Source organism: Lagopus muta, chromosome 16 (assembly GCF_023343835.1).
Source record: "Lagopus muta isolate bLagMut1 chromosome 16, bLagMut1 primary, whole genome shotgun sequence".
In the NCBI taxonomy this organism is placed as follows: domain Eukaryota; kingdom Metazoa; phylum Chordata; class Aves; order Galliformes; family Phasianidae; genus Lagopus; species Lagopus muta.
In genome coordinates, this window is record NC_064448.1 from 4,012,205 (window position 1) to 4,035,916 (window position 23,712).

At 63.4% G+C, this 23,712-nt stretch overlaps 4 protein-coding genes across 4 annotated transcripts; all 4 read right to left on the reverse strand.

Moving 5' to 3' along the window:
- Nucleotides 1–4,285: 4,285 nt before the first annotated feature.
- TCF15 (transcription factor 15) lies at nucleotides 4,286–6,682 on the reverse strand. Its single transcript, XM_048962735.1, has 2 exons — nucleotides 6,085–6,682; nucleotides 4,286–4,710 (listed from the first exon to the last, which is right to left on the reverse strand). The coding sequence occupies exons 1-2, from the start codon at nucleotides 6,559–6,561 to the stop codon at nucleotides 4,636–4,638; spliced, it is 552 nt and encodes a 183-aa protein (XP_048818692.1). The 5' UTR covers nucleotides 6,562–6,682; the 3' UTR covers nucleotides 4,286–4,635.
- Nucleotides 6,683–10,293: 3,611 nt separating this feature from the next.
- Nucleotides 10,294–11,856, reverse strand: SRXN1 (sulfiredoxin 1). Its single transcript, XM_048962721.1, has 2 exons — nucleotides 11,593–11,856; nucleotides 10,294–11,202 (listed from the first exon to the last, which is right to left on the reverse strand). Exons 1-2 carry the CDS (start codon nucleotides 11,854–11,856, stop codon nucleotides 10,999–11,001), a joined length of 468 nt encoding a protein of 155 aa, XP_048818678.1. The 3' UTR covers nucleotides 10,294–10,998.
- A 2,401-nt stretch (nucleotides 11,857–14,257) lies between these two features.
- On the reverse strand, nucleotides 14,258–17,221 carry SCRT2 (scratch family transcriptional repressor 2). Its single transcript, XM_048962720.1, is given in 4 exon segments — nucleotides 14,258–14,436; nucleotides 14,438–15,042; nucleotides 16,979–17,020; nucleotides 17,023–17,221. Coding segments are annotated over 4 exon segments (828 nt in total). The 5' UTR covers nucleotides 17,102–17,221; the 3' UTR covers nucleotides 14,258–14,334.
- Nucleotides 17,222–20,801: 3,580 nt separating this feature from the next.
- SLC52A3 (solute carrier family 52 member 3) lies at nucleotides 20,802–23,658 on the reverse strand. The gene is given in 9 exon segments (XM_048962724.1): nucleotides 20,802–20,991; nucleotides 20,993–21,064; nucleotides 21,139–21,262; nucleotides 21,447–22,008; nucleotides 22,011–22,065; nucleotides 22,067–22,120; nucleotides 22,122–22,499; nucleotides 23,020–23,182; nucleotides 23,565–23,658. Coding segments are annotated over 7 exon segments (1,362 nt in total). The 5' UTR covers nucleotides 22,476–22,499; nucleotides 23,020–23,182; nucleotides 23,565–23,658; the 3' UTR covers nucleotides 20,802–20,850.
- Nucleotides 23,659–23,712: the final 54 nt, after the last annotated feature.

The following is a 23,712-nucleotide window of genomic DNA, read 5'->3' on the forward strand; positions in this document are numbered from 1 at the left end:
TCACAGGAGGAGCTGCTGGCGGCTGCTTGCCCAAATCCCACAGCCCCCCACCCCAGGTCACTCCCATTAGGTAAAGGAGCAGCTCGTCTTGGCGGGGGTATCTCCCTCTTGTGCTTTCCTTGTATTGTACGGGCCTGGGTCATCGAGGAAATCTTACAGGTCCTTCTGCTGCCGAGTGGTCACTGGGGAAGCCCGGCCCCCTTCCCCCCATTGTCAGCGGCCGGGCTGTATCCTCACTCTGAGCCCCGGCCCCTAAAAATAGCTCTTTGTCAGGCGATTGTTCCGACACCTTCACGGCGGCATTGACGTGGGCTGGAGCAGGACAGAGATGGGGTAGGTGGAGGGGAAGAGCTGGAGGTCCCCCCTGGGACCGCTCTGAGTATTTGCCACTGATAACAGCTCCTGTGGGGGGAAATGGGCTCCAGGCACACGGCTCTGTGCCAGAGGCCTCCCTGCATGCTGCTGCCCACCCATCACCTCTCCCCCCACCTGTCCCTGCTCCGTGTTCATCCTGGGTGCCCAGGTGACCCTGCTGCATGTGGGATAGAAGCCCTCCCAGGTCTCTATCTTGGACCCTGCAACAAGGTGCTGGACCTGGTGTGAGGTCCAGCCTGACACCCCCAGACCGTAACCCCAGGGAACCCCACGTGTCCATTGCAAAATGGTCGCTGCAGGCAGGAGTCTGCCCTGTTGGGGACTGAGTTGGGATGGAAGCCAGCCCAGATCCCACTGTGTTTTGGCCAAGCTAACCCAGCCCTACAGACCTGTTACTGTTGGGTAGGACAGAGTTTGCTCCATGATGGTGCTGCCATGAGCTGCTGGCCCTGCACCCTAGTCAGGGTGCCATACTGCTTGGAGGAGTCCCTTGCACCAGAAGTGGACCCCGCTCTGCTTGTCCTCCTTTGCCCCCTGCTACCTCGCTCCCTGTCAGCTGGAGGTGGCCGTGTCCCTGGAGACCTCTCCTGCCCAGCCACCCCAGCTGCAGAAGCAGTGTTTTATTTCCCATGAGCTCGAGCAGGTCTGGATTAAAATAAACTGCTGGCCCAGATCCCTTTTCTGGTGTCACGGGAGATGCTGTGCTTGCTGTGAGCGCTGCCTACAGCCCTGCTGAGCCCCGACCCTCAGGCCCTGTGTGGCAGCGGGGGCTTGCCCAGCTCTGGGACCTCTCCATTTGCCCACTGCCACCATCCCCATGCCGAGCTGAGCCCTCTGGGACTGTAGGGCAGGGCACAGGGCCAGCCCCACTCTGATTACCCCCAGCGCTTTTTCCTTTTTCTCCCTTAATTTACTGAGTGCTAAATCCAAATATTACAACTTCCCCTCCACACCGCTGGTTACGCAGGCGGCCCCCGGCCGGGCATTGTCTTATTGTTTGCAGAGGGAAGCTCCAGCGGGAGATTAACCTGGCGTTCACCCCGCACACAGCTTCACACCCTGTCCCTGCTGGGGGGGCTGCACCCCAGGGAGCACACAGTGCATGGAGGGTCGTTGGACTAGTGACTCTGCAGGGGCTGCTGCATGAGGGCAAGGGGCCTGGCTGTAAGAGCCCTGGGTGCTAGAGCAACACCTTTGCCTCCTTCCTTCCCCATGGAGCTGGCAGGGTGCCGGGGTCTGCAGGGAGGCAGAGACTGCCCAGCACCCAGTCCAGAGCGCTGTGGTGTGTGCACCTCATACCATCCCATTCCACCCTACAAATCCCAGTTTATATTGTGCCTGTCTGTCCCTGCTCCTTCCCTGCTGTTCTGTACCCACGAACATGTTGGGGCCACTTCCCACAGCCTCCCATTTGCCTCCATGTCCCATGGGTGCTGAGTCTCAGGCTGAGGTTGGTACATCACACATGGGCAGTAATTGCAACAGGGACATTTACCACGGGCAGATGCCATTTAAGACGCAGGAGCTTCACCTGGGCAGAGCCCAGGCTGCACCCACAGGTGCTGCCAAGTTGCAGAGATGAGGAGGGCTGGGTGCTGGGTGCCGGATGCCAGGCCTGAAGCCAGATCTGTTTGCATGGCTGCACACATATGGGCATTAGAAGTGACTCAACCCTGCTGCTGTATGCAGGCACTGCTCGCTCACTGTGGGCTCTGCAGTGGCCCTGGTGTGAGCCCCAAGCTCACAGCCCTGTGGGCTGCAGCAGCTCCATCCCATCTGAGCCCCGCTCAGCTGCGGGTGCAGCCCCACTGCATTCCTACCCTGCTTGGCCCAGCAAGGTTAAACTGCGGAGAGGCTGAAATATTTGGGAGGGGAATGGAGAAGGGAAAAAAATATATCTATAAAAAGAACGCTTAAAAACACAAGTTAGAGAAAAAAATACCAGGCGCGGAGTGCAGCTGCAGTTCTGGTTCCAGTTCCCAGGTGATGTCAGGCCTGGAGCGTCTCCAGCCCCAGCCCCTCGGAGACGGTCTTTGTGGGTTCAGCACTGAGTGTTTTTCCTTCCTGAGACTCGGGGACACCTTCCTGTCTCAGAGAAAGCAGCCAAAAGCCATTCCAAGGGTGTCCGCGCACAGGAAGGGGAGAGGATGGGAGGGGAGCGCGGGAGGCAGCGCGGCACGGCGCGGCACGGGGCCGGCAGCGTCCGCGGCTGACCGGCTCTGGTGGTCCCATGGTGCACACCCTGCATGGAGCAGAGGGACACCTGGCTCCCAGCAGCCCAGCTCCAGTGCCTCTGAGTCAACATTTCCCCCTGGCAGCGTTGGGAGGGTTTGGAATGCGCTGAGACCTACAGGCTTGGCACTGGGACCCATGGGTTTGGCACTGGGACGTGCTAGGGTGCACAGCACGCGCACTGGGATGTGCTGGGACCCACGACCCCAGAAGTGGGACGTGCTGAGATCTGCAGCTAAGCACTGGGACGTGGTGGGATGTCCATCTTCTGTGCTGGGACATGCTTGGACCCATAGCCCCAGCATTAGGACACACTGGAGTGCACAGTTCCTGCATTGAGAGATATTGTGACACACAGGCACCCATGTTCTCGGCACTGGGACACGTTGGGACCCATGGTCTCGGCGCTAGGATGTACTGAGATGCACAGCTCCTGCACTGGGACACACTGAGACCTATGATCCCAGCAGTGGAATGTGAGGGGACACACTAGGAGTCTTGGCTCTGGCACTGGGACATGTTATGCTGCCCAGCTCCTGCACTGCGACCCACTGGGACTCCATCCTCAGTGTGGGGACATGGGAGATGCTGCAGGACTGTGTCCCAGCACCAGGACCACCGGCACTGCTGGGGCTGGGGGTGCATGGGGGCTTCCCAGAGGCTGCAGGAGGACAATCTCCTTTCATCTGCGGGTCAAGCTGTTTGCAGAGCGAAGCCCCCACCCCCAACCCCTGCCCCCCGATAAACCCAAGGGCAGGGATTCTGTGTCTGGGGATGTTTGGAGAATCTCACGGCTGTTTATTGGGGTCTGGGACACATTAGACACGCTGAGAACAAACCTCTCCCACCCACCCCGGTCCCTGCCTGGGACTCGCTCTCACAGCTGCGCTGTGCTGTCAGCTCCATAAATCAAACCCGAGGGAAAGGGGGGCTGGGGGCCAGCATGGCCTGGCCACACGGGGGCCAAGGGGTCCATGCCATCACCTCATCCCCAGGGTGGGCGAGAGGATGGCACCGGGATCCCATGCTCCCTTTCTGCAATGGGATCTCTCCCTGGAGAACCCCACAGCCCTAGGGGGGGGCACACCAACAGCCCCAGGCCGCCTCATCCACAGCTGTTTCAGCTCCATGGGATGCAGCAGCCCCTGGGAGCTGTGCGCCCCCGAGCCCGGCACCTTTCCCAGGCTCAGTTCCCTGCAGAGAGCAGGGGGGCTGGGCTGGGAACCCCCACGTCCCTGCTTGACCCTGCGTCTTCAGCCCTAGAGAGCGTGGCCGTGCACAGAGACAGTGGCAGCCATCATGGCAGCAGTTGGGAGTCACAGTGGTCACAGCATCCCAGGCAGTGAAGAAGGTGCGGAAACAGAGATGAACCCCAGTGCACTGCATGCACACCCAAAGTGCCAGCAATGTGTCCCATATGTCCCATACATCCCACGTGTCCCATGCATCCCATTGCACGGCTTGAGACTCTCCATAGCCCAGATCCTCATGGCAGCAGAGCTGCCTGCAGGGCTTAGGGACATGGGGACACGTGTGCATGGGGTCTCACACTCATAGGGAGAGTAGACAGCGTCGTGGTTGGGACCTGAGCATGGCTCAGAGACGGAGGGCCATTGGGACACAGCCATGTTGAGGAGCCCACGCCATGCGGTGGGAACAGCAGGCAGGCACCAGCCCGTCAGAAAAATAAGGTTTATTTTCCAAGTGGCTGCGCGTGCATCAACAGCACCTGCGGGGCTGTGCCGCCATCCCCCCCGAGCTCATCGACGCCGGCCATGTGCGGGCTGCTCATCCCAGCCCACCCCTTTGGACCATCCCAGGGGTGCTGGACCCCTTCTCCCAGCCCTAGTAGCGTCCTCTCGCCGCAGTGCTGGTGCCGGTGCTGGCGTCGGTGCGGTGCCAGCCCACGACCCTGCTGTGCCCCATCGCCTGCGGCTGGCGGGCAGCTCCCTCCCTCCCGCTGCGGTCTCTGGGGCTGGCTGTGACAGGCTCTGCCGCCGTTCTCCTGCGGGTGCTGGTGGCACCGGCTCATCTCCGTGCCACCCGCAGCGGGGTCACCCCCCTCACCTTCAGGCAGTTGCCCCCGAGGTCCCTGCGGCCGCCCTGCGGAGAGAGGAGGGGAGAGCTGCGGGGTGCCTGGGTGTCCCGGTGGGAATGGCCTTGGGGACACGGGGGTGCGTGGCACCAGCGGGGTGAGCGTGGAGGAACTGCACCCGAATGTCCTTTAGGGCGCTGAAGTGGCAGAGATGGTTCAGTGATGCCCAGGAGGGATACGTGGATGTGGTCATGCATGGTGGTGCTGGGTTGGTGGCCCGGGTCCTCGTGTCCTTGTGTCCACATTACAGGGACACAGCCCCAGCATAGCCCTGCTTGGGGACAAGGGCTTGGACACCGACACTGCTCAGTGCAACCAGCCCAGCTCAGACCAGTATAACCCACTGCATCCTATCAGAGCCCAGCTTGGCTCAGCATAGCCTCGTACAGCCCATTTCCAGCCAAGCCTAGTTCCTGCCCAGCCCATTTCCAGCCCATTTCCAGCCCAACCCAGCCCAGTACATTCAATTTCCAGCCCATTTCCAGCCCAGGACAGCCCACTTCCAGCTCAGTCCCAGAGCCAGAAGGTGCAGAGCGGCCCCAACCCAGCTCTTATCCTTGCCCCCAAGGTTCCAGTGCCACCAGGTCTCCTGGTCATTGCAGAAGGTCTCAGCTGGGGATAGGTCTGTAAGGGACTGGGGCAGGAGGACGTCCAGGAGGGGCTGGGAGGGGGGTGCAGAGTTTGGCCAGTAAGCAGTGGGGGGGGGGGACGGAAGTGGGAAGAGCAATTAAAAATGGAGCAGCAGAAACCCAAAGAGCACTGAGGGCTGAAAAATGCTCTGCAGTCACTGCTCAGATGGGGACGGTGATGGGGACAGTGTGGCAGCCCCAGGGCTTGGCAACAGTAGGTGGCCACTGTTCCTAAACCCTGGGACAGCATGGCTGGTGGGATGGGCTCAGCATGGATACCCCCACCCACTCTGGGGTCACTCTGCAGCCTCCAGCCCTGTGCCACCACCAGTCCCCATCTGGCACCATGCTGCACGGGGCCACCCTCCTACTGCTGCAACTGAGGGAGGCTCATGGGGCGTGAGAACAGGGTCACAGGGATGGGATGGGGATGTAGATGGGATGGGGACAAGGGATGGGATGGGGATGGGGCCAGCCTGCTCGCTCCACGCTCCCTCTTGGCACAGCCACATGCCCCAGCCCCGGGGTGACCGTAACCCCCTGAGAGCTCCCGGCCTGGATGGACGTGGGGGAGCAGCCCGGCCCTCTGACGCCAGCAGGACTGTGGGCGTGCAGCTCTGAGCAGCATTTGGCCGGGAGCTGCCAAAGCCTCCAGCGGGGGCCAGAGCTGGAGCCCGCGCGGAGCTCACGGGGACTTGCCGATCCTCCCAGACTCCCGATCCCAGGGCTGTGCCGACCCTCCCCCCCACTCACCCCTTTCCGCTGGTTGCTGAGGCAGAAGGTGCAGATGCTGCGAGGCTGTTTGCTGTCCAGATCGCCCTTGGCCCCGTAGATGGCACTGAAGCAGGGCTGCCCGTCCTCGCAACCCTCGCCCAGCAGCAGCACGTTGGCCAGGTGCGAGATGTAGCTGGAGGCCAGGCGCAGCGTTTCGATCTTGGACAGCTTCCGATCCACGGGTTCGGTGGGGATGAGGGTCCGCAGGGCCGTGAAGGCGGTGTTGACGCTCTGGGTCCGGTCCCGCTCACGCGCGTTGGCCGCCTGCCGCTGCTTCACCATCACCATGGGCCCCGTCTTCCTGGGCACCTTGCGCCTCGCCTCCGCGCCCTCGCAGCAGCCGTACGACTGGTCCGACGTGTCGCTCTCGCTGCGGTTCTCCTCGTCCTCCGACAGCATGCCGATGTCGGGGTAGAGCACGCGGGCAGCCATGGGACGCAGCATGGTAAAAGCCATGGCCGGAGCCCCCCGCCCCGCTGCGGGCAGCCCTCGGGCTGCGGGCAGCCTTTCACCGTTAACACGCCGCTTCTGCTGCTCCGCTCCTGCGTCCGAGCGGGGCTGGGACGGACGGCTGCGGGGGGAATCGTGATTTATACGGCCGGGGAGGGGCTGGTGTTGGAGCCCACCCCCAGCCGGCCCCCGGCTCGGGGCCAGGCAGGCGGCCAGCGTCCAGTCCCAGCCCGGCCGTGTAAATCACGATTCCCCCCGCAGCTGGCTGCTGGCCTGGCTGCGCTCCGGTGCGTGGCCCCAAGCAAAGGGTGCCTTGTGTTTGCACGGTGACATGACCCGGTTGTGCCGCCTGCTGTACCAAACCGTGGCATGGACTGATGACCGGGCCATAGGGAGTGCCACGGCCCCGGGGAGAGGTGCCACATGCGGTGTCCCCAGTGTGTCCTCAGCCCTGTGTGGCCTCAGCCACCAGTAGGTTGCACTGAGTGGCACAAAGGGCGCAGGAAATGGGATGAGGCAGGGAGAGGGTTGGCCCTTGGAGCGCTGGCACCGCATTGCTTCCATGGAGGGGACAGCAGTGCTTGGCCAGGGGAGGCACTGCCTTGCTGGGGCAGGGGTGGCCAGGCTGAGCCCTGCAGCCCCTTGTGCACAGAGCTGGCACCCTGTGTGCTGCTACAGGGCAGGATGAGGATGAAAACCTTGGCCCTGACACCACAACAAGGTGCTGCCGGGCTGCCAGGAGCACTTCCTCTGCTGGAGGAAGGTGTGTGCCAGCAGTGGAAAATCCAAGTCCCTTCCTGCAGAGCTGATCCCTGGAGCTGCAGAGCTGCAGTGTCCTGAGGGCTGCTCTCCTTGAGCAGCACAGATTGCCTCCCCCTCCCTGCACTCAGGGAGGATGCAGGAGGATGCTCAGGGTAATGGGGGCAAAAAGGGGATGTGCTGGGGGCTTGGAACGGTGTCTGTGGGCACAATGGACACACAGCACATCCTAGGGCAGGGTGGCTGGCTGAGTCCTGGAGTACAGAGCCATGTGATGGCATGTCACCAAGTCCCTCCTGGGGCTGTCCTCATGTGTAACAGGACCGTGTGTCCCCTCAGGAGCAAAAGGCCCCCCTGCCCCTTGCTGCGGGGCCCTGACCCTGTTTGCCTTCACCATTTGTCCTCCTGCGCAGAGCCCGTAAATCACACTGCAGGGGGGCGAGGGCCGAGTCAGGGAACTGTGGGGCTGGGGGTGTGCAGCCTGCGGGTCTGGGGGCTGCTTTGGGCTTCCACATAGACACAAGTACATTTCCTTTGCTAGCTCCACATTCACAGCTCCTCACTGAGCTGGGGACCGTGAGGCCCACCCCAATTCTCTGGGGCACAGACCAGAGTTCATCTTCTGCAAATGGTCCCTTGAGCAGAGCTGGAGACAGACAGACCCTGGGCACGAGGTGCAAGGAGCAGGCAGGTGCCTGCAGCCAATGGAGCAGTGGATGGTCCCCAAGGGGGACACAGCCTCCTGCAAAGGGGGATGCTAAGCTGGCTGCTGGAGGGGAGCAGGGGGAAGGCAGCCCCTGTGCACCCTGCTGGGTGCGAGCCGGGGCCCCCCGCCCCAGCACTGACAGGCAGCAAGACGGATGGCAGCGGCTGTGTACTCAGGTGTGGCCGCCACACATGGCCACCAGCTGACGGGGACGAGTGGGGGGGAGCCCTAGGCTCCCAGCCCTGCTGGGTTTCATGGGGGTGCTGGCATGCCTGGGGACACCACCATGCATGGGGTGCTGGTGTGCATGTGTGTGCACATGTGTGCACGTGTGCAATGGGGGGGGCTGTGGGGAGCAGCGGATGCTGCTGAAGCATGGGGATGTGAGGCAGCTGCCTGGCTTTCCTGTGCTGCCCAGCCGGTGTGCAGGACAGGACGTGTGTCCCCGTGTATGGCATGCTGTGTGCCGTAGCTGAGCACAACCCAAAGAGGGGCTACGATGGGGAGCTGGCATTCCCCAGGGCTGGGTTTTCTCCCTGTGTGCTGGGAAATGTCCCCTGCCCTCCCACACTGGAGAGCGTTTATCTGAGAGGTGATACTTAAGTGTAAGAAAATAAACAGAGAGCAGATGGCACGGGGGGCCGGATCTGCTCCCTGCCACTCTGTGCTGCTCCAGTCCTGCTGGGAAAACACTGCTTCTTGCGAGGCAAATGGATTCCAGACCCCACGGCTGTGCAGAGCATGTGGCTGCCAGGACAAAGAGTGACCCTGCCTGGGGCTGGGCAAAGCAGTGCCAGCCTGACCTAACAATCCTGTGCCATCCCCATGCCACGCCATTCCAGCCTATCCCATCTCACTCCATCCCATCCGACTCCCTCTGCAAGCCAAGGGAATGCTGACTCTACTTGCAAACATGGGGAGACCTGTGCTATCAGTAGCTGCCTCTGGTCTGTACCTGAGTGACTGGGATGGGGACAGTGGGGTGGGGATGCTGGGATGGGACTGATGGCAGGGGTCCTGGCAGGACCCTGTGCTGGTGGCTGTGCCCGGGGCATTGCGGGCCCCTCACAGGGCTGTACCTGTGGGCTGATCTGGAAAGCATTACACGGCTGTCGTGTGGGGAAGTCTGTCCCAGTTCCGGAGCTGGGACCCTCCCAGCCAGCCCAGACGGAGCGGGAGGGAGCCCACAAAGCGCCTTTGTTCCTGGTCTGGAACGAATGGATTGGAGGCAGCTGAGATCGGCTGTCAGCCGGCGACACCGGAGACCCTGCAGGTCAGGCAGAGGGAAGGGGGACAGGTGGAGGGATGGACGGATGGACGGATGGACGGATGGACAGACACAGGGATGGCTGGCTTTGGCAAGGCTCACCCCCATGCAGGTTGGGACCTGGAGGTGCTCCTGGTGCTGTGTGTCCCCTTGGGAACACGGGGCATGCAGAGCCCTGCAGAGATCCCCATGCTTGTGACGCGGCCTGGGGCTTGGCAAACCCCCTCTCCCTGCCCCGGGGTCCCATTTCTGTGTGCGAGGTGATCTGTATTGCCGAAGGAGCTGCTACCTCATCCCTCCCCCCGCGCTCTATGGAGAGGAAACTTTTTAGCACGCCACAATTCTTCGCAGAAATTTACGGCCCATGAGGGAGCCGTGCAGCAGGGCTGCTCTCTCCGCGCACGCTCGCAGGGTTTCCTCCCGGCGGAGGCAGCTTTGATGCGACGCATGCAGCTCGGCCGTGCACACCCCCAGCCCCTGCCCTGGCAGCCCCCAGCCTAGCTGGCCCTTCCTGCGGAAATGCAGTGGAAGCAAAGCGTGCCCCAGCAGCAGGCAGCACCGTGTGTGCTGCTGTGCAAAGGGATGGCTGCAAACCCCCTGCAGAGCTGCCCATGCCCTCCTCCCAGCTCCCAACCCCATTCCTGCCCTTGAAGGACAGGATCCAGCTGGCATGGAGTGTGGCCAGCAGGCAGAGTGTCCGGACGCAGTTCCTGTCCCAGTCCTGCTGCTGACTCACAGTGTGATGGGGTGAGTCAGTGGCCTTTCCCCTCCCCGGTTCCTGGCTCAGAGGGATGCCGGATAGCTGTGGGATGCTCAGTGTGGTTTTTCCAGTTTGCACATGGGGTGAAGACGTGGCATTTGCAGAGCTGATAGCATCCCAGCATGGCGCAACTGCTCTCAGAAGCAGAGTCGAGTCAACCCTAGGGCAGCAAGGACTGACCCCGTATTTGTCCCCATCAGAGCACCCAACTCCCAGCACAGTGCCTGTCTGCTGACACAGCGTTGGGTACCAGCACAGTGTCCATCCCCACCCCACATGTCCCTGTGCCCCATCTCACAGCTGCTCCCAGCCCCTGCCACTCCCAGCACCAGGACACGGACCAGGGGGTTTGGTCACCTTTATTCCCAGAGCAGCAGTGGGTGTCCCCTGGAGACAACCGCATGGAGAAGGGGCTGTGGGATGCATCTGAGGATGGAGCAGGCAGCTCTGGAGCAGACACAGCCCAGAGTGAGCCTGGAGTGGCGTTGGGAAGGCTGGGGGTGGTGAGTGCCCTGGTACAGGTTTGTCCTGGTTTGTGTGTCCCAGTTCGGCGGTGCCCTGGTTCAGCGGTGCCAGGCTTTGGTTTTGTCCTGTCCCAGTTCCACGTACCCCAGCTCGACCCACTCCCTCCCGGTTCAGAGATGTTCCGGCCCAGCTGTGCTCAGTGGGTGTCGCTCTGGTTCGGTGCCGCGCCGGTTTGGGGGTTTCCCAGTTTGGAGATATCCTGGTTCGCAACGTCCCGGCTCGCGATGTCCCGGTTCGGAGACGTCTCGGTTCGCGATGTCCCGGTCCGATCCCTCCCCGCCCCGTTCCCGCGGCACACGGTCGCCACCTCCCGGCCGCGACTGACACCCACCGGCACCGGGACCCCCCCGCGACCCCATCCCAACCGCAGCGCCGGGGGCGGGCGCGGTGTTCGGCTGAGCCCCGGGGCGGAAGGAGGGGTCCTCCTCAGCGCAGCTCGGGCGTAGAGGAGCCCAGGTAGGTGCGGAGGTCGCTGAGCGTGGACGGGATGATCTTGGCGGGGATGGTGTCCCGCTGCAGCTCACGGTGCGCCGCGTAGCGGTGACACCCACCGAAGGAGTAGAAGTAATCCCCGCCCTGGCTGCCCTTGATCCACAGCACGTCAATGGGGGGGACCTGCTCGGGGTCCTCCTGGAGGGAGAGAGGGCGAAGGAGAGAAGGATGGAGAGAGCCGCGGTGCTGCGCGCTTCTTCGGCTGTGCCCCGGCAGCCCCGAACCGGGGAGGCCCGAACCCGCGCTGTCCCGACCCCCGAACCCTCCCGGCACCCCGGGTCCCTTCGGCACCCCCGACCCTCTGCGCCTCATAGAACCCGGCACCCCCGACCCCATGCACTCCCGGCACCTATGACCCCCCCGGCCCCGCACAGCCCCAACACCCCGGGCTCCCCGGCACCCCGAACTCCTCGGCGCATCCGACCCAGCACCTGTGACTTTTCCGGCACTCCCGACCCCTCCGGCACCCCGGAGCCCTCGATACACCCGACCTCGCCGTCTCCGCACCCGCCTTGTCCCCGTACCCACCTGCAGGGTCCGCATCAAACTCCGCACTTTCTCCGGCTCCAGCACGGAGGGGATGGGCCGGATCAGGACGCTCATGGGCACGTTGTGTACGGCGGCGATGTGCTGCGTGTGGATACTCGCGGTGCCACCGTTCCCCTCTTCCTCAGCCATGGCCACCGCCGCCACCTCCGGCCGTCGCTCCGCCACTCCTCGCCCCGCACCTCCCGCCCCCGCCCCGCGCAGCGCCGCTCCCCGCAGCGCCGCCCGCCCTCCGCCCGCCGCCATCGCCGCGCTTTGCAGCGTCACGGTGAGACCGCGGAAAGGGTTGGTTGGCCCCGAGATCCGAGGGCGAAGGTGCCCGGGTCCGTGCACTGAGAATCGGAGAACGGGGGTCACGGCCTGGAGCTGCGTGGAACCGACACGGATGGAACGGGGTGGAGGGGTAGGGGTCGGGGAGGAGGAGTCGGGGGGGGGGGGGGGGTTCAGCCCTGGGTCCGTCTTCGTGGAGCTGTGGGATATCCCGGATTAGAAGGAATAGAGGTCATCGGGTCTGGCTCCAGGCTGGGATGGATGTTCTGGGACATTTCTGGCTCATTTCTTGGAATCAGTGTCCCCAGTGGTGGAGAAGTACTGGGAAAGAGTTTGGGTCCCCCACGCCCCTTGTTCTGAGCCCCCCACAGCCCTACCCCGACCCCTGTACACCCCCTGCCCCAGCTGCACGGTTCTCTATCCCCAGTGCTGACTCAGGGTCACATCCCACGGCCAGCATCTCACGCAGTGCTGGGTGACCCCTCTGCCCTTCACTGGTGACGGTGAGGATGAGGAAGGACATCACAGCAGAACCCCATTGGTGGATTCGGGATGCAACACCCAGTGATCCCAGCTGGGCAGTCCCCAGGATCCCCACCCCACTACTGGGACTCTGCACTTTGCTTTGCTTTCAGGTCAGTGCTCTGCTGCTCCCCCTGGTGCTTTTTGCAAGCCGGGTGCAGCACTGCGAGCGGGATCCAGTGCCGTTAATGGGGTGCAGTGCTGTTAATGGGGCGCAGTGCCGTTAATGGGGTGCAGTGCTGTTAATGGGGTGCAGTGCTGTTAATGGGGCACAGTGCTGTTAATGGGGCGCAGTGCCGCTGTTGGGGTGCAGTGCCATTAATGGGGCGCAGTGCCGTTAATGGGGTGCAGTGCCGTTAATGGGGCACAGTTCTATTAATGGGACACAGTGCTGTTAATGGGGCGCAGTGCTGTTAATGGGGCGCAGTGCTGTTAATGGAGTGCAGTGCTGTTAATGGGGTGCAGTGCCGTTAATGGGGTGCAGTGCTGTTAATGGGGCACAGTTCTATTAATGGGACACAGTGCTGTTAATGGGGCGCAGTGCTGTTAATGGGGTGCAGTGCCGTTAATGGGGCACAGTGCTGTTAATGGGGCGCAGTGCCGCTGTTGGGGTGCAGTGCTGTTAATGGGGCGCAGTGCCACTATTGGGGCACAGCACCATTTGCAAAGCTTGCACTGCAGGTGCCACCGCTCCCCTTTGAGGATGTGCACAGAGCACCTGCTGCCCACCCACCCACCTCCGAGTGCACAAAGAGCCCAAGACACAGCTGGTAGTGGCAGAAGTCCCTTTTATATCCCTGAATTGCATTACAAGTAATACTGCGGGCGGTCGGTTCTCCTCTTACCGCGGCCTGTCCAATACAAAACCTGGCAGAAAAAGAAAAGCGATCATGCACGGAAAAAATTATTGCTGTGGTATCCGCTATGTACAGTATAACACACGGGGCAGCCCAGCCCCGCACGCCGCGCTGCCCGAGGGGACGCACGAAAAATGCTGCAGCTCGGGCTGCCCACGGAGCTCCAAGTGACCCTGGGAGCCACGGGCACGGCGGGAGGAAGACTGCGGTGGGAGGAAGACGGAGCAGGAAGACTGCAAAGGGAGAGCCGGGCTGAGCCCCTGGGTGCCGAGGCCCGAGGTAGGAGCGGCTCGCTGCGGGGCAGGGGTTGCATAGAATCGCTGCTTCGTCCCCGTGCAGGGAGCAGAGCGGGAGCTGGCGGTGTGGGGTTCTGTCTCTTGGGGCCTTGTCCCCATCCGTGTCCCCGTGGCTGTGTCCCGGGCACGGCGATCCGCCTCCGGTCTTGGCAAATAAATAGTGAAAAGCAGAAGGAATAAATAATATAAATAAGAGCATCAATTAAATAGACTCACCCGGGCTCTGTGGCACCACCGACCCCCTCCTGGGGTGTGCGGGGGTGAGGGCAGAGGGGTCTGGGGTTGGCCAGGGGGGAGAGGGGATGGAAGCAGCCCAACAGGGGCTGGGGGTGAGGGTTCTGCCCCAGGGGGCTGTGCCCACGTGGGTGGGGGCAGCAGGGTGGATGGGGTCCGTCAGTCCTGCCTGGCTCTTCGCCCCATGGTCCTGTCCTTGCTACGGACCAGGTGAGTGTCTTTTCTCCCCGGCAGTTCCTGGGAGGAGAAGCAGCAGCTCTAAATAAATAATAGGAATAAATTAAATAAATAGGGGTGAGCATCGCGAGCTGGGGAAGGTCTGGCCCGGGTGCAGGCGGTGCTCCCGGGGCAGTCCCTGCAGAGAGACCTGCCTGGCTGCGGGGACTGCGTCCAGCCCTTCCTGGGGGCCGGGGGCTCCTTTTTATTTAGGGGGTGAGAGATGTGGGAAGCATCCTCCAGCCCCGTAGCGGCAACTGGCACCAGGATGGGGAGGGGTAGAGGTGGTGGGGGGGTGCGGTGGGGGCGAGGGGGGGAGGGCACGGGGACTAGTTCCCTATTGCACAGCTGTGTTCGGAGCCCTTGAAGCAGGCGGACTCGTAGTGCTTGTTGAGGTACGACTTGAGGGCGAAGGTCTTCTCGCACTGCCTTGCACTTGTAGTGCTTGAAGGCGGAGTGGGTCTGCATGTGGGCGCGCAGGTTGGAGCGGTCGGCGAAGGCCTTGCCACAGTGAGAGCAACCAAAGGGCTTCTCCCCAGTGTGCGAACGCATGTGGCCCTGCAGCAGCCAGGGCCGGCTGAAGGCTTTGCCGCAGACGTCGCACTTGTGCTTGAGGTTGTGGGTGAGGACGTGCATGGCCAGGGCGGGCATGGAGACGTAAGCCTTGCCGCAGGTCGGGCATTTCCTGGCCATCTTGCTGTCCAGGCTACGGTGGGTCTGCTTGTGCCGGCTGAGGTTGGAGGAGGTGGCGTAGGTCTTGCCGCACTCGGGGCAGGAGTGGCGGTGGCTGCCGCGGCGCTGGCTCTCCCCGCGTCGACGCGACCTCCCGTCGGTGATGAAGAAGGCGTCCATGGAGTAGCTGTCCGTCACCGCTGCCTCCCCGTTGAAGTAGCGGGCGGAGAAGGTGGACTGGGGGCTCTCGGGGTCGCTGTACTCCTCCTGGCCGGGCGCGTAGGCCGGGTCCTGCGGTGCCGGCGGCAGCCCCTGCTTCTTGTCGGGGTTGTAGCCGGCAGGTGCCAGGCAGTGCTGCAGGTACCCTGCGGGGACGACACGAGGGTCATCCTTCTCTGGGCTGGGCTCTGCCCGGCAGTGAGCTGAAAACACCCAGCTGTCACTGGCCCTGCACATCGGAGCTGCCTCGTGTGCACAAGGGATGAGCTGCCCTGGGTGCTGGCCCGATGGGAGGCAGAGGTTGATAGAGCTCTGCTCCTATCCCCATCTCCCTGTTTCTAGGAATGGGTTGAGAGGGCAGAGATGAGAACAAAAGGGCTCGGAGAGGTCACCCCATCTCTCTCAGGAATGTGGCACGTGGGGACTGGTGACACCAGGGACACTGGGCTCACACTGAGGGTAGAGACCCATGGGCCCCAGGAGCAGAGGGGGCTCATGGCCATGCTGGCAGTTCCACCCTGTGTGACACTGATGCAGATCTGCTCATGGCTTTGGGTAATTGACTCTTGACCTGTGCCAGAGCAATGCCACGAATGCCTCCATCCCTCTGCTGCCAGCATGCGATGGTCACTGCACTGCGTGCTCCCAGTGCCTCCCAGCTGGGCCAGCAGCTCGGGGCACACACAGTGGGACACGTGGCCACGCAGGCTGCCCTACACCAGTCCTGGCAGTCACCTGCCTTGTGCACAATGGCCCCTGCCAGCTGCTCCAGAGGACGCATCCCTGCTGCTGATGGTGATGGTGGGGGCTGTTGGGGGGCTCAGCACACTGCCGGGCTCACCGGCACTGATGCATGACTGTGGGGCCATATGCACACCCCATGCCACAAAATACCCCTAAATGCAGCCCCCCTCCCACCTTTGGGACCCCCTCATCTGGGCTGCCCAGGGCGTGCTGCAGCCGTGGGGCCCCCACGCTTTGTCCTATTGAGGCTGGGGGGTCCCTGCACTGCTGTGGGGAGGGGTCTGCAAGGCTGGGGCATGGTGCAGCCCCCCCGCTGCCCGCGCTGTGCTGACAGTGCGGTCGCACGGGCTGTGCAGAAAGCGCTCTGCTCAGCAATTTCTCACGCTGCCTCCGAGCATGCAGCAAGGTTATTTCCAGGAGAGCAGCGTCGGCAGCTTCTGCCCAGCTGCAGTGCATCCCTCCCCCACCAGCCGCTGCTCCCCATAGGATGGGGAGGAGAAGGGGACCCCCAGGTTGTGTGGGCATTGCCCCGTGCCCCCTGTGCTGGGCAGCAGAAATGAGGACATGCAGAGCAGCGTTGGCTGCATGGGGCTGGATCGGGCCCATCGCTGCACCCAGCGCAGCCTGCGGCTCCAGGAGCAGCCGAGCCGTGACCTGGGAAAAACGTCCCCATCGCCGTCCCCTTTCATGCCACATCCCCGGCTCGCCCCGTCGGGGGTCTCTGCTGAGCGCAGGTGACCCGCACAGAGCCCGGCCCGGTGTCATCCCGAAGCTCGTGGCTCTGGGGGCCCCGTCACCCTCATGCCCACCCTTCGTACCTCTCTTAGTGCCAGGAAGGGGGCTGCCCCCACCCCCCCCCCCATTGTGCCCGGGGTGGTGACAGCGCGCGCGGAGCTGTCGGAGGGGAGCGGGGCTGCGAACAATGAAAGCCGCAGGCACGGCGAGCAGCCCGGCCCCCCCACCCCTCTCCTCGCTCCCGGCTGCTTCGTGCCCCCCAAAACTTGCGCTGGAAGGAGCCCTCCTCGCTGCCCCCAACCGCGGGGAGAGCGGGGTCCGCCGTGACTCCATCACCTGCACTGCCGCTGTCACCGCGTCCCCAAGGACCAACTTCGGCAGGGGTTGGTGGCGCTGGGGAGGAGGGAGGGGGGACCCACAAAGGCGAACAAGGACGGGACCCGCGGGACGCAGCGTTGAGACCCCCCCGCCGCCCTCTTCCTGCCCTCCCCGAGCCCCCCGGCCCCGCTCCCCCTGTACCCCCGTTCCCCCCGCTGCCCCGTCGGGCGCACACAATAGGGGTGTGGGGGGGGCGTTCCCCGGAGCCCCCCGCCCCGCACTCACCATCTCCGGCAGCTGGGCCGGGCAGCGCGTAGGGGGGCTCCAGGGTGCGTAGGGGGGCGCGGGGGCCCCGGCGAGAGGGAACGCGTCCGCCTTCAGCTTCTTCACCAGGAAGGAGCGGGGCATGGCGGGGCCGGGCCGGAGCCTTCAGCACTGGACAGCTCCGGCACCGGCACCGGCCCCGGTACCGGCACTGGCCCGGCCCGGGGCGGCCCCCGGCCCCGCGCTGCGCTCCGGGCCGGTGGTGCGGGCTGCGAGGAGCGGGGAGCGGAGTGCGAGGGGCGGGCGCCGGGGAGGAGGAGGAGAGGAGGCTGAGGAGGAGGAGGAGGAGGAGAGGAGGAGGGGGAGGAGGAGGAGGAGGGGGAGGAAGGCAGGCGGCGGGGGGGAGGGGGCCGCTCCGCCCGGCCGCGCCCCGAGCCCCCCCTCCCCCGAGCCCCCCGGAGCGTCGTGGCAGTGTTGGGTCCTCGCTCCCTGCTTCCCTCTGTCCCAACCCCCCCGCCCCCCCAGCCGCGGACAATGGGGACAACGCGGGGACATGGGGCGGAAGGGGGGGTGGGGTGGGGGTGTGCTGCCTCCTGCTGCCTTTGTCTCCCTGCCGCCAGCCCCCGGGGCTGTGAATGACGGGGTGGGGGTCCAGGCGCTGTCACTGTTCTCATTCTCTGTCCCGGTTCCATCCCCTATCTCCATCCCTGTTCCTTGTTCCTAACCCCATTCCGTGTCCCACTCTGTTGTCTTTATCTCTGCCTCTTGTCCCTTTCCGATGACCCCTTTATTTTTCCCTTGTTTCTTCCCTTATTCTCCATCCCCATTCCTGCTCCCTGTTCCCAGCCCTTCCCGTCCCTTCTGTCCCTTTCCCCTGTCACCACCCCTCTTCTCTTGTCCCTTTCCCCACCTTCTGTCCCTCTCCCATGTCCCTATCCCTATCCGTGTCCCGGGGGAAGAGCCGTGACCTTCACAGCCCACAACAATAGCCGGGCTCGTGGCGGTGCATTGTTCCCTCCCGGAGCCCCCACTCCCCCTCCTCCCTTCCCTGCACTGAGCACGCGGCACAGCCGCTCACACCGGTCCCCCAGACCCCCCCGGAACAGGATGAGGCCCTTCTTTGCAGGCAGGCCGTAGTCCTAAGCTTGCCAGGTGACAGTGAGGACCTGGCTGGAGCACTTCTGCTGCCCATCACTGCTCTCGCTGCACGGGCAGTGCCCTGTAAAATGAGCTGGGAGCCACAGTGGGAGCTCTGGAGCAAGACCTTGTGCCAGCTGGGGGTGACAAAGGGCTTATGGGGTACAGCGAGCTGGGGGATCCAGCACAAAGGACCTGCTCCCTGTGAGTCCCTGCCCTGCCACCAGCTTGGAACCTCAGCCTGCCCTGCCTTGCTCTGCAGTCCCCTTGAAGCCGGTGCTCCCCCAGTTCCACGGTGAGCATCCCCCTCCTCTTGTGGGCAGCTGGGGAAAGGCCATGCTGTCCCCGAGCCCTGTGCTGCATCAAGAGCATTGCAGCACTCAGCCCCGAGCAGCCCACCAGTGGTGGTCAGTGTGGGGTTCTGACGGTGCCCTTTGTCTGGGCACACAGTGTCACACGCAGGGGACAAGAGCAGCACCCTGTGGTGGCACCCCCGATCCTAATGCTGCCCGTGGCATGCTGGTGGCCATGTGCTTCTTAATCTGTGCTGGGAGCTGGGGGCATCTCTGCTCTGCATCTGTGTGGGGCCAGTGAGCGTACATTTGCTGCTTTGTGTGGCCTCCCATAGCCAAGGAATGTTCCACAGCACCCCACATCCTAGGACATCCCCTAACCTGGGTTATCCCAAATTCTATAGCACCCCACAGCCCATGTTACACCATAGCCTGGAGCACCCTATGTTCTATAGCATCCCATAACCCAGGGCACCCTATAGGCCTGGGGTACCCATAGCCCACAGCATCCTGTAGCCTAGGACACCCCACAACCCCAGGTACCCCACGTCCTATAGCATCCCATAGCCCATCTCATGCCATAGCCCTGGGTTCCCATAGCCCACAGCATCCCATAGCCCAGTGCACCTCTCATCCTAGGGGCACCCCACAGCCCGCCCCACTCCTGTTCCCAGGCTGGGGCTCCCACCCCGCTCCCCCCTTAGCACTGGGGCTCACTCCCCATCAGCATCACTGGGGGCCGTGGGCACCAGCCCCATCTGGCCCTACGGTGCAACCCTGACATCAGTCCAAGTCCAAGGTCACCTCTCCTCGAGGTGCAGCCTTGGGGTCAGCCCCAGCATCTCCTCCATCCCTGGGCCGCCGGCTCCCAGCCCTGTGCTCCTTTATTTATTTATCTGTGTGTGTGCGATCACTTTTCTTGAAGGCACGTTTGCAGAACGGACGATTACTTACGCCCTAGTTGGGCCGAGCTTGCCTGCCTGCCCGCTGCCCTGTGATTTTTTCTCTCTCCAGGCTGTGGTGTAATAAGGGAGGTAATTAAGTGTAAAAGACAGGGGGAGGGAGGGCTGGGAGAGGGGGAATAGGAACTGGCTCCTTTCAGAGGCAGGGGACTGAGATAATGTATGTTAATAACCTGCAATCAGTCCTGCGGAGCTGTGCTAATATTGCTGACTGCAGCGCGGCTGGGCCCCCCCCCAAACCTGCCCCCACCACGGCGGGAGGGGGAGAGCCAGAAGAAAGGCCCGGGCGTTCTCCCGGAGCGAGGCTGGGTGATGGCTGCATCCCCATCCCTGCCTTCCCGAGCAGCTGTATGGAAATAATTCCTGCTCGCTCGCAGGCTCGGAGGCGATTGTTCCCCTGTGCCGTGCTGGGGACGGAGGGAGGGGTTGGCGGGGCTGTGCAGGGCGAGGGTCTTCGGGGACCTGTGCGTCTAGGATGGGCAGCGAGGGTCCTCATGTAGGGCGCGGGGGAGGGTGAAGGGCTGCGTCCCTTTAGCTCGCGGTCTCATTGCAAGGAATGTGGGATGCGCCCTGCTCTTGGGATGGGATAAGTCCTCCACGGTGCCCCCGCATCTACCGCTGCTCCTCAGCCCCCAGCTCTGCCCCTCTCCCCACGCTCCTCCTGCAAACGGGGGGATGCGCGGTGCTCAGCTCAGGCCGTGGGATCCGTGCGGGGCGGTGGGCGATTAGCAATTCCAGCCGCGTCCTTCCCGCAGGCGGCCGGGACGCAGCCGGGCCGGGGGCTGCTCGGCTCTGCTTCGTTAAGGCACAGCAGAGCGGGTCTGTCGCTGCAGCTCCCGAGGGGAGCAGATTGCCAGACAAAGAGCCGGGGACAAAGGCCCGGCTGCCTCGTGCCCCGGGGAAGAGGCGCAGGCGCGTGCGGCGACCGAGCGCTGCTCCGCCTGGGGCTGACGCTGCTCCCCGGACCCCCCCGGACCTCCTGTTGGCACAGCCGAGGTGCAGTCGGGTACCAGGTGGCACAGTTCTGCCACCCCGTGCCGTGTGACAGCCTTGTGTTTGCTGTTCATGGCACGGCTGTGGGCACGGGGCCGTGCTGCAGCTCTGTGCCCACCCTGGGTACAGCCAGACTGAGCGGGGGCTGCTGTGGGGCACAGGGCAGTGGGGAGAGAGCAGAAAGCATTGCCAGAGCCCCAGAAGGGCTCCCTGGGAAGGTTACCCCCATCTCACTGGGCCGCATCTCCTTCTGCTGCTGCTTTTCCAGGAGGGACCTTTGTCACCACAATCTGAATATGGCTGCAGCCCCCCCTGTCCCAGGGCAGTGGTTGCTCTCCACTGTAGCATGGGCACGAGAATGAGAACAGGAATGAGAACACAAACACTGCTCCCAGGGGTGCTGAGCCCCCAGTGCAGTGGGGCAAGGTGGAAAGCAGCAGGTCTGGGCACAGGCCAAAGGGCTGAGCAAACTCCTTCTATTTGTTTGAACACAAGAGGAACGCTGTGCTCATACTGGGCACTGCAGGCTGCAGTAGTCGGCGGATTGGAAGAAGCCATAAACGTTGACAAGGGGGAACATGAGCAGGGCACCCAGCAGGGATCCCAGCTGCTCCAGTGCCCCGTACCACACCAGTGCACTGTGGCTGCGGCTCCCGCAGGATGACCCCGGCCATCACCTTCACATAGGAGAGCGTTCCGGTGAAGAGCACCCAGGAGAGGATCTGGTGGCACAGGAGAAAGCGGTCAGTGGGGACCCTGAGACCGCTCCTGAGGTTTGAGGGACCCAAAGACTTACAATGATGGCGTTGCCCCACTGGGAATGCTGCAGGAGAGGGCACGGGCTCATCACTGCTATGGCCATGTTGTAGGCACCAAAGCCTGTACCTGCCAGGCTAAGGATGCCCATCAGGACCAGGGACCTGCAAGGAACAGTTAGGTGACACCAGTCAGCACTGCCACCCCCAGCACAGGAGAGGCACAGCCCCACAGCAGGCTCAATGCTGGCCCCACTGTCCTTCCTGAGTGCCTCTGACGCCAGGGTATGAGCACCAAGAGGACACCCACCACCCCAAAATGGGGCTGTTTTGGGTCTCCCATACCTACCTGCTGGGCAGGACCATGGCCACGATGCAGGCGAGAGGGTTGGCCATGGAGCTGAGCGTGGCCGAGAGGTGATATGCGGTGTTGCCATATGGCAGGCAAGAGTAGGACTGCACAGATGGCAGGACTCCGTTTGTCAGAGAGCTCACCCAAGTGATAAGCAAGTAGATGAAAGCAAGCTTGGCCACAGAATAGGAGACCTTCTCTGGGTGGGTCTCCATGGGCCGCTTGGTGCTCTTTGGGCATGAGTAGCCTTTGCCTCGTCCCTTTCCAGCATCATCCTCAAGGATCTGGTCAAAGGAGTTCAGTATGATGGTGCTGGGACACAACTGCTGCTGTGAGAGCTCCCATACCTTGGGCTGCCTTGTCAGGAAGAAGAAAGCCACCAAGCAGACTACCATCATCGCAGTCATGAGGAGGAAGAAGATGAGGGTAGAGAAGCGGGCTGGGAGGTAGTGGGTCTCCATCTGGAAGATAGTGCCCTCCATGGTCTCGTTGCCAGAGGTGATGTTGACCACCTGGCTGACATTGGCACAGCTGGAGATGCCAGAGCCCTGGCCCAGGCAATGAGAGCAGGGATCAGCCCGCTGAGTCCTTCACCTATGAAGTAGGTGGTGAGGTATTTGGGCCTGCAGCTGCATCATGAAGGGCAGGAAGGTGACGGAGGAAGTGCAGTCAAACCAGAGCCAAGAAGAAGGTGAGGATCAGGAATGCAGTGCTACGGGAGGTCCCCGCAATGGGGGAGGTGTAGTTCCAAAGGAAGGCCAGCAGCAAGCAGGCCACGATGCCCACAGACACAATCACGTAGATAATGACCACCTCCTTCAGCGAGCCGGGCCAGAAGCGGTGCATGAGGGTGACAAAGAGCGGCCCCACATTGGCCATCTGGATGATGATGGTGATGAAGGAGGGCAGGTCCCACTGCTCTGGCAGCACCGTCACCAGCAGCGGCAGCTCGACCCACAGCCCATTGATGGCCATCCAGGAGCCCATGCCAAAGGCACAGGCGAGAAGGTGGGTGAGCAGCGCCATGGCTCAGGGCAGGGTGCCACTGTGCTGTGGGGAGAAGCTTCATTCAGTGGTGGAGCTCTGTCCCCAGGCCCCCATTGATGCTGCCTATATCCCCTCTCCCACAGGCAGCTCCAGCTGCTTCTCCTGCAGCACAGACTGGCAGAGTGGCAATAGCCTAGCCAGCAGTGAGAGGCCTTGTGCCACCAGTGCCGCACAAGGCCCCCTACTCTGCCTGAGGCACTCATCGTGCTTGGGGCACAGAGACTGGAACAGGGTAGCAAGCTGGAGCTGAGCCAGAACACAGCTTAGCATGGCACTGCCTGGCATGGCCTAACAGCCTGGCATAGTATGGCCTAGCATGGACTAGTATGGCCTGGCAAGACATAGAAAGGCCTAGCACGGCCTGGCACAGCACGGCATGGCCTCGTATGGCCTGGCATGGCACAGTCTGGCACGACTTGGCACAGCATGGCATGGCCTGGCACAGCATGGCATGGCCTGGTATGGCCTGGCCTGGCACAGCATGGCATGGCCTGGCACGGCCTGATGCACCGTCGACTCTCACCTGGGGGCTGTGAATCCTATGCAGCCGCTCTCCTGGGACTCGAGGCCTTGCCCTTTCCTCCGCATCCGCAGCCAGCGCCCAGCAGCTCCTCTCCTCCCGCCGGCCCCCCGCTGACTGCACGGGGCTCCGGCAGCGGTGGGGCAGAAAGGCCCCGCGGCCCCACCTGCAAACAGGCCCCAGCTCATACCTGCGGGCTGACTCAGCCCCCACCCGCCCCGAGCACCTGCTGCCCGCCCGGCCCCATCCCAGCACCAGGGGGCCCGCACAGCCCCGGGTCCCCGAGCCCCGCGGTGCGGATGGAGATGGGGGGGGGGGGGGGGGGGGGGGAGGGGGGTTTCGGGCCGGGTGATCCCCAGCGCGGTGCCGAGTCCCGGTGGAGGAAACCCGGGTTCGCGGGGCCGGAGCCGTCCGCCGAATGACCTCATCCCGGCAGGGAGGTGTGGGGACTTTTTGTTACGGAGCAGAAGGGAAAAAGGATAAACGGGAGACCGGTCGGACCGGTGCCGGGGGTGACGTTCGGGGCACCTCCCCGCTCGGCAACTCACTGCGCTTTGGGGGACGGGCGGCACGCGGCGCAGCGAGTCCGGGCTGCCGGGCGGTGACGTCAGCCGGCCACGTGACCGCCTCCGGATGCAGATGGGTGGCAGCGTGCGGAGCGCCGGGTGCTGCTCCCGGCGGAATGAGCCTCCCCGC

Bases quoted from the DNA above. Each gene is read 5' to 3' on its own strand.
- TCF15 (XM_048962735.1), bottom strand. From the start codon at position 6,561: ATGGCTTTTACCATGCTGCGTCCCATGGCTGCCCGCGTGCTCTACCCC. The intron at 4,711-6,084 runs GTGAGTGGGGGG...CTCTCTCCGCAG, and splicing joins TCAGCAACCAGCGGAAAGGG to GGCGGCCGCAGGGACCTCGG.
- SRXN1 (XM_048962721.1), bottom strand. From the start codon at position 11,856: ATGGCGGCGGGCGGAGGGCGGGCGGCGCTGCGGGGAGCGGCGCTGCGC. The intron at 11,203-11,592 runs GTGGGTACGGGG...CTCTCCCTCCAG, and splicing joins GTTTGATGCGGACCCTGCAG to GAGGACCCCGAGCAGGTCCC.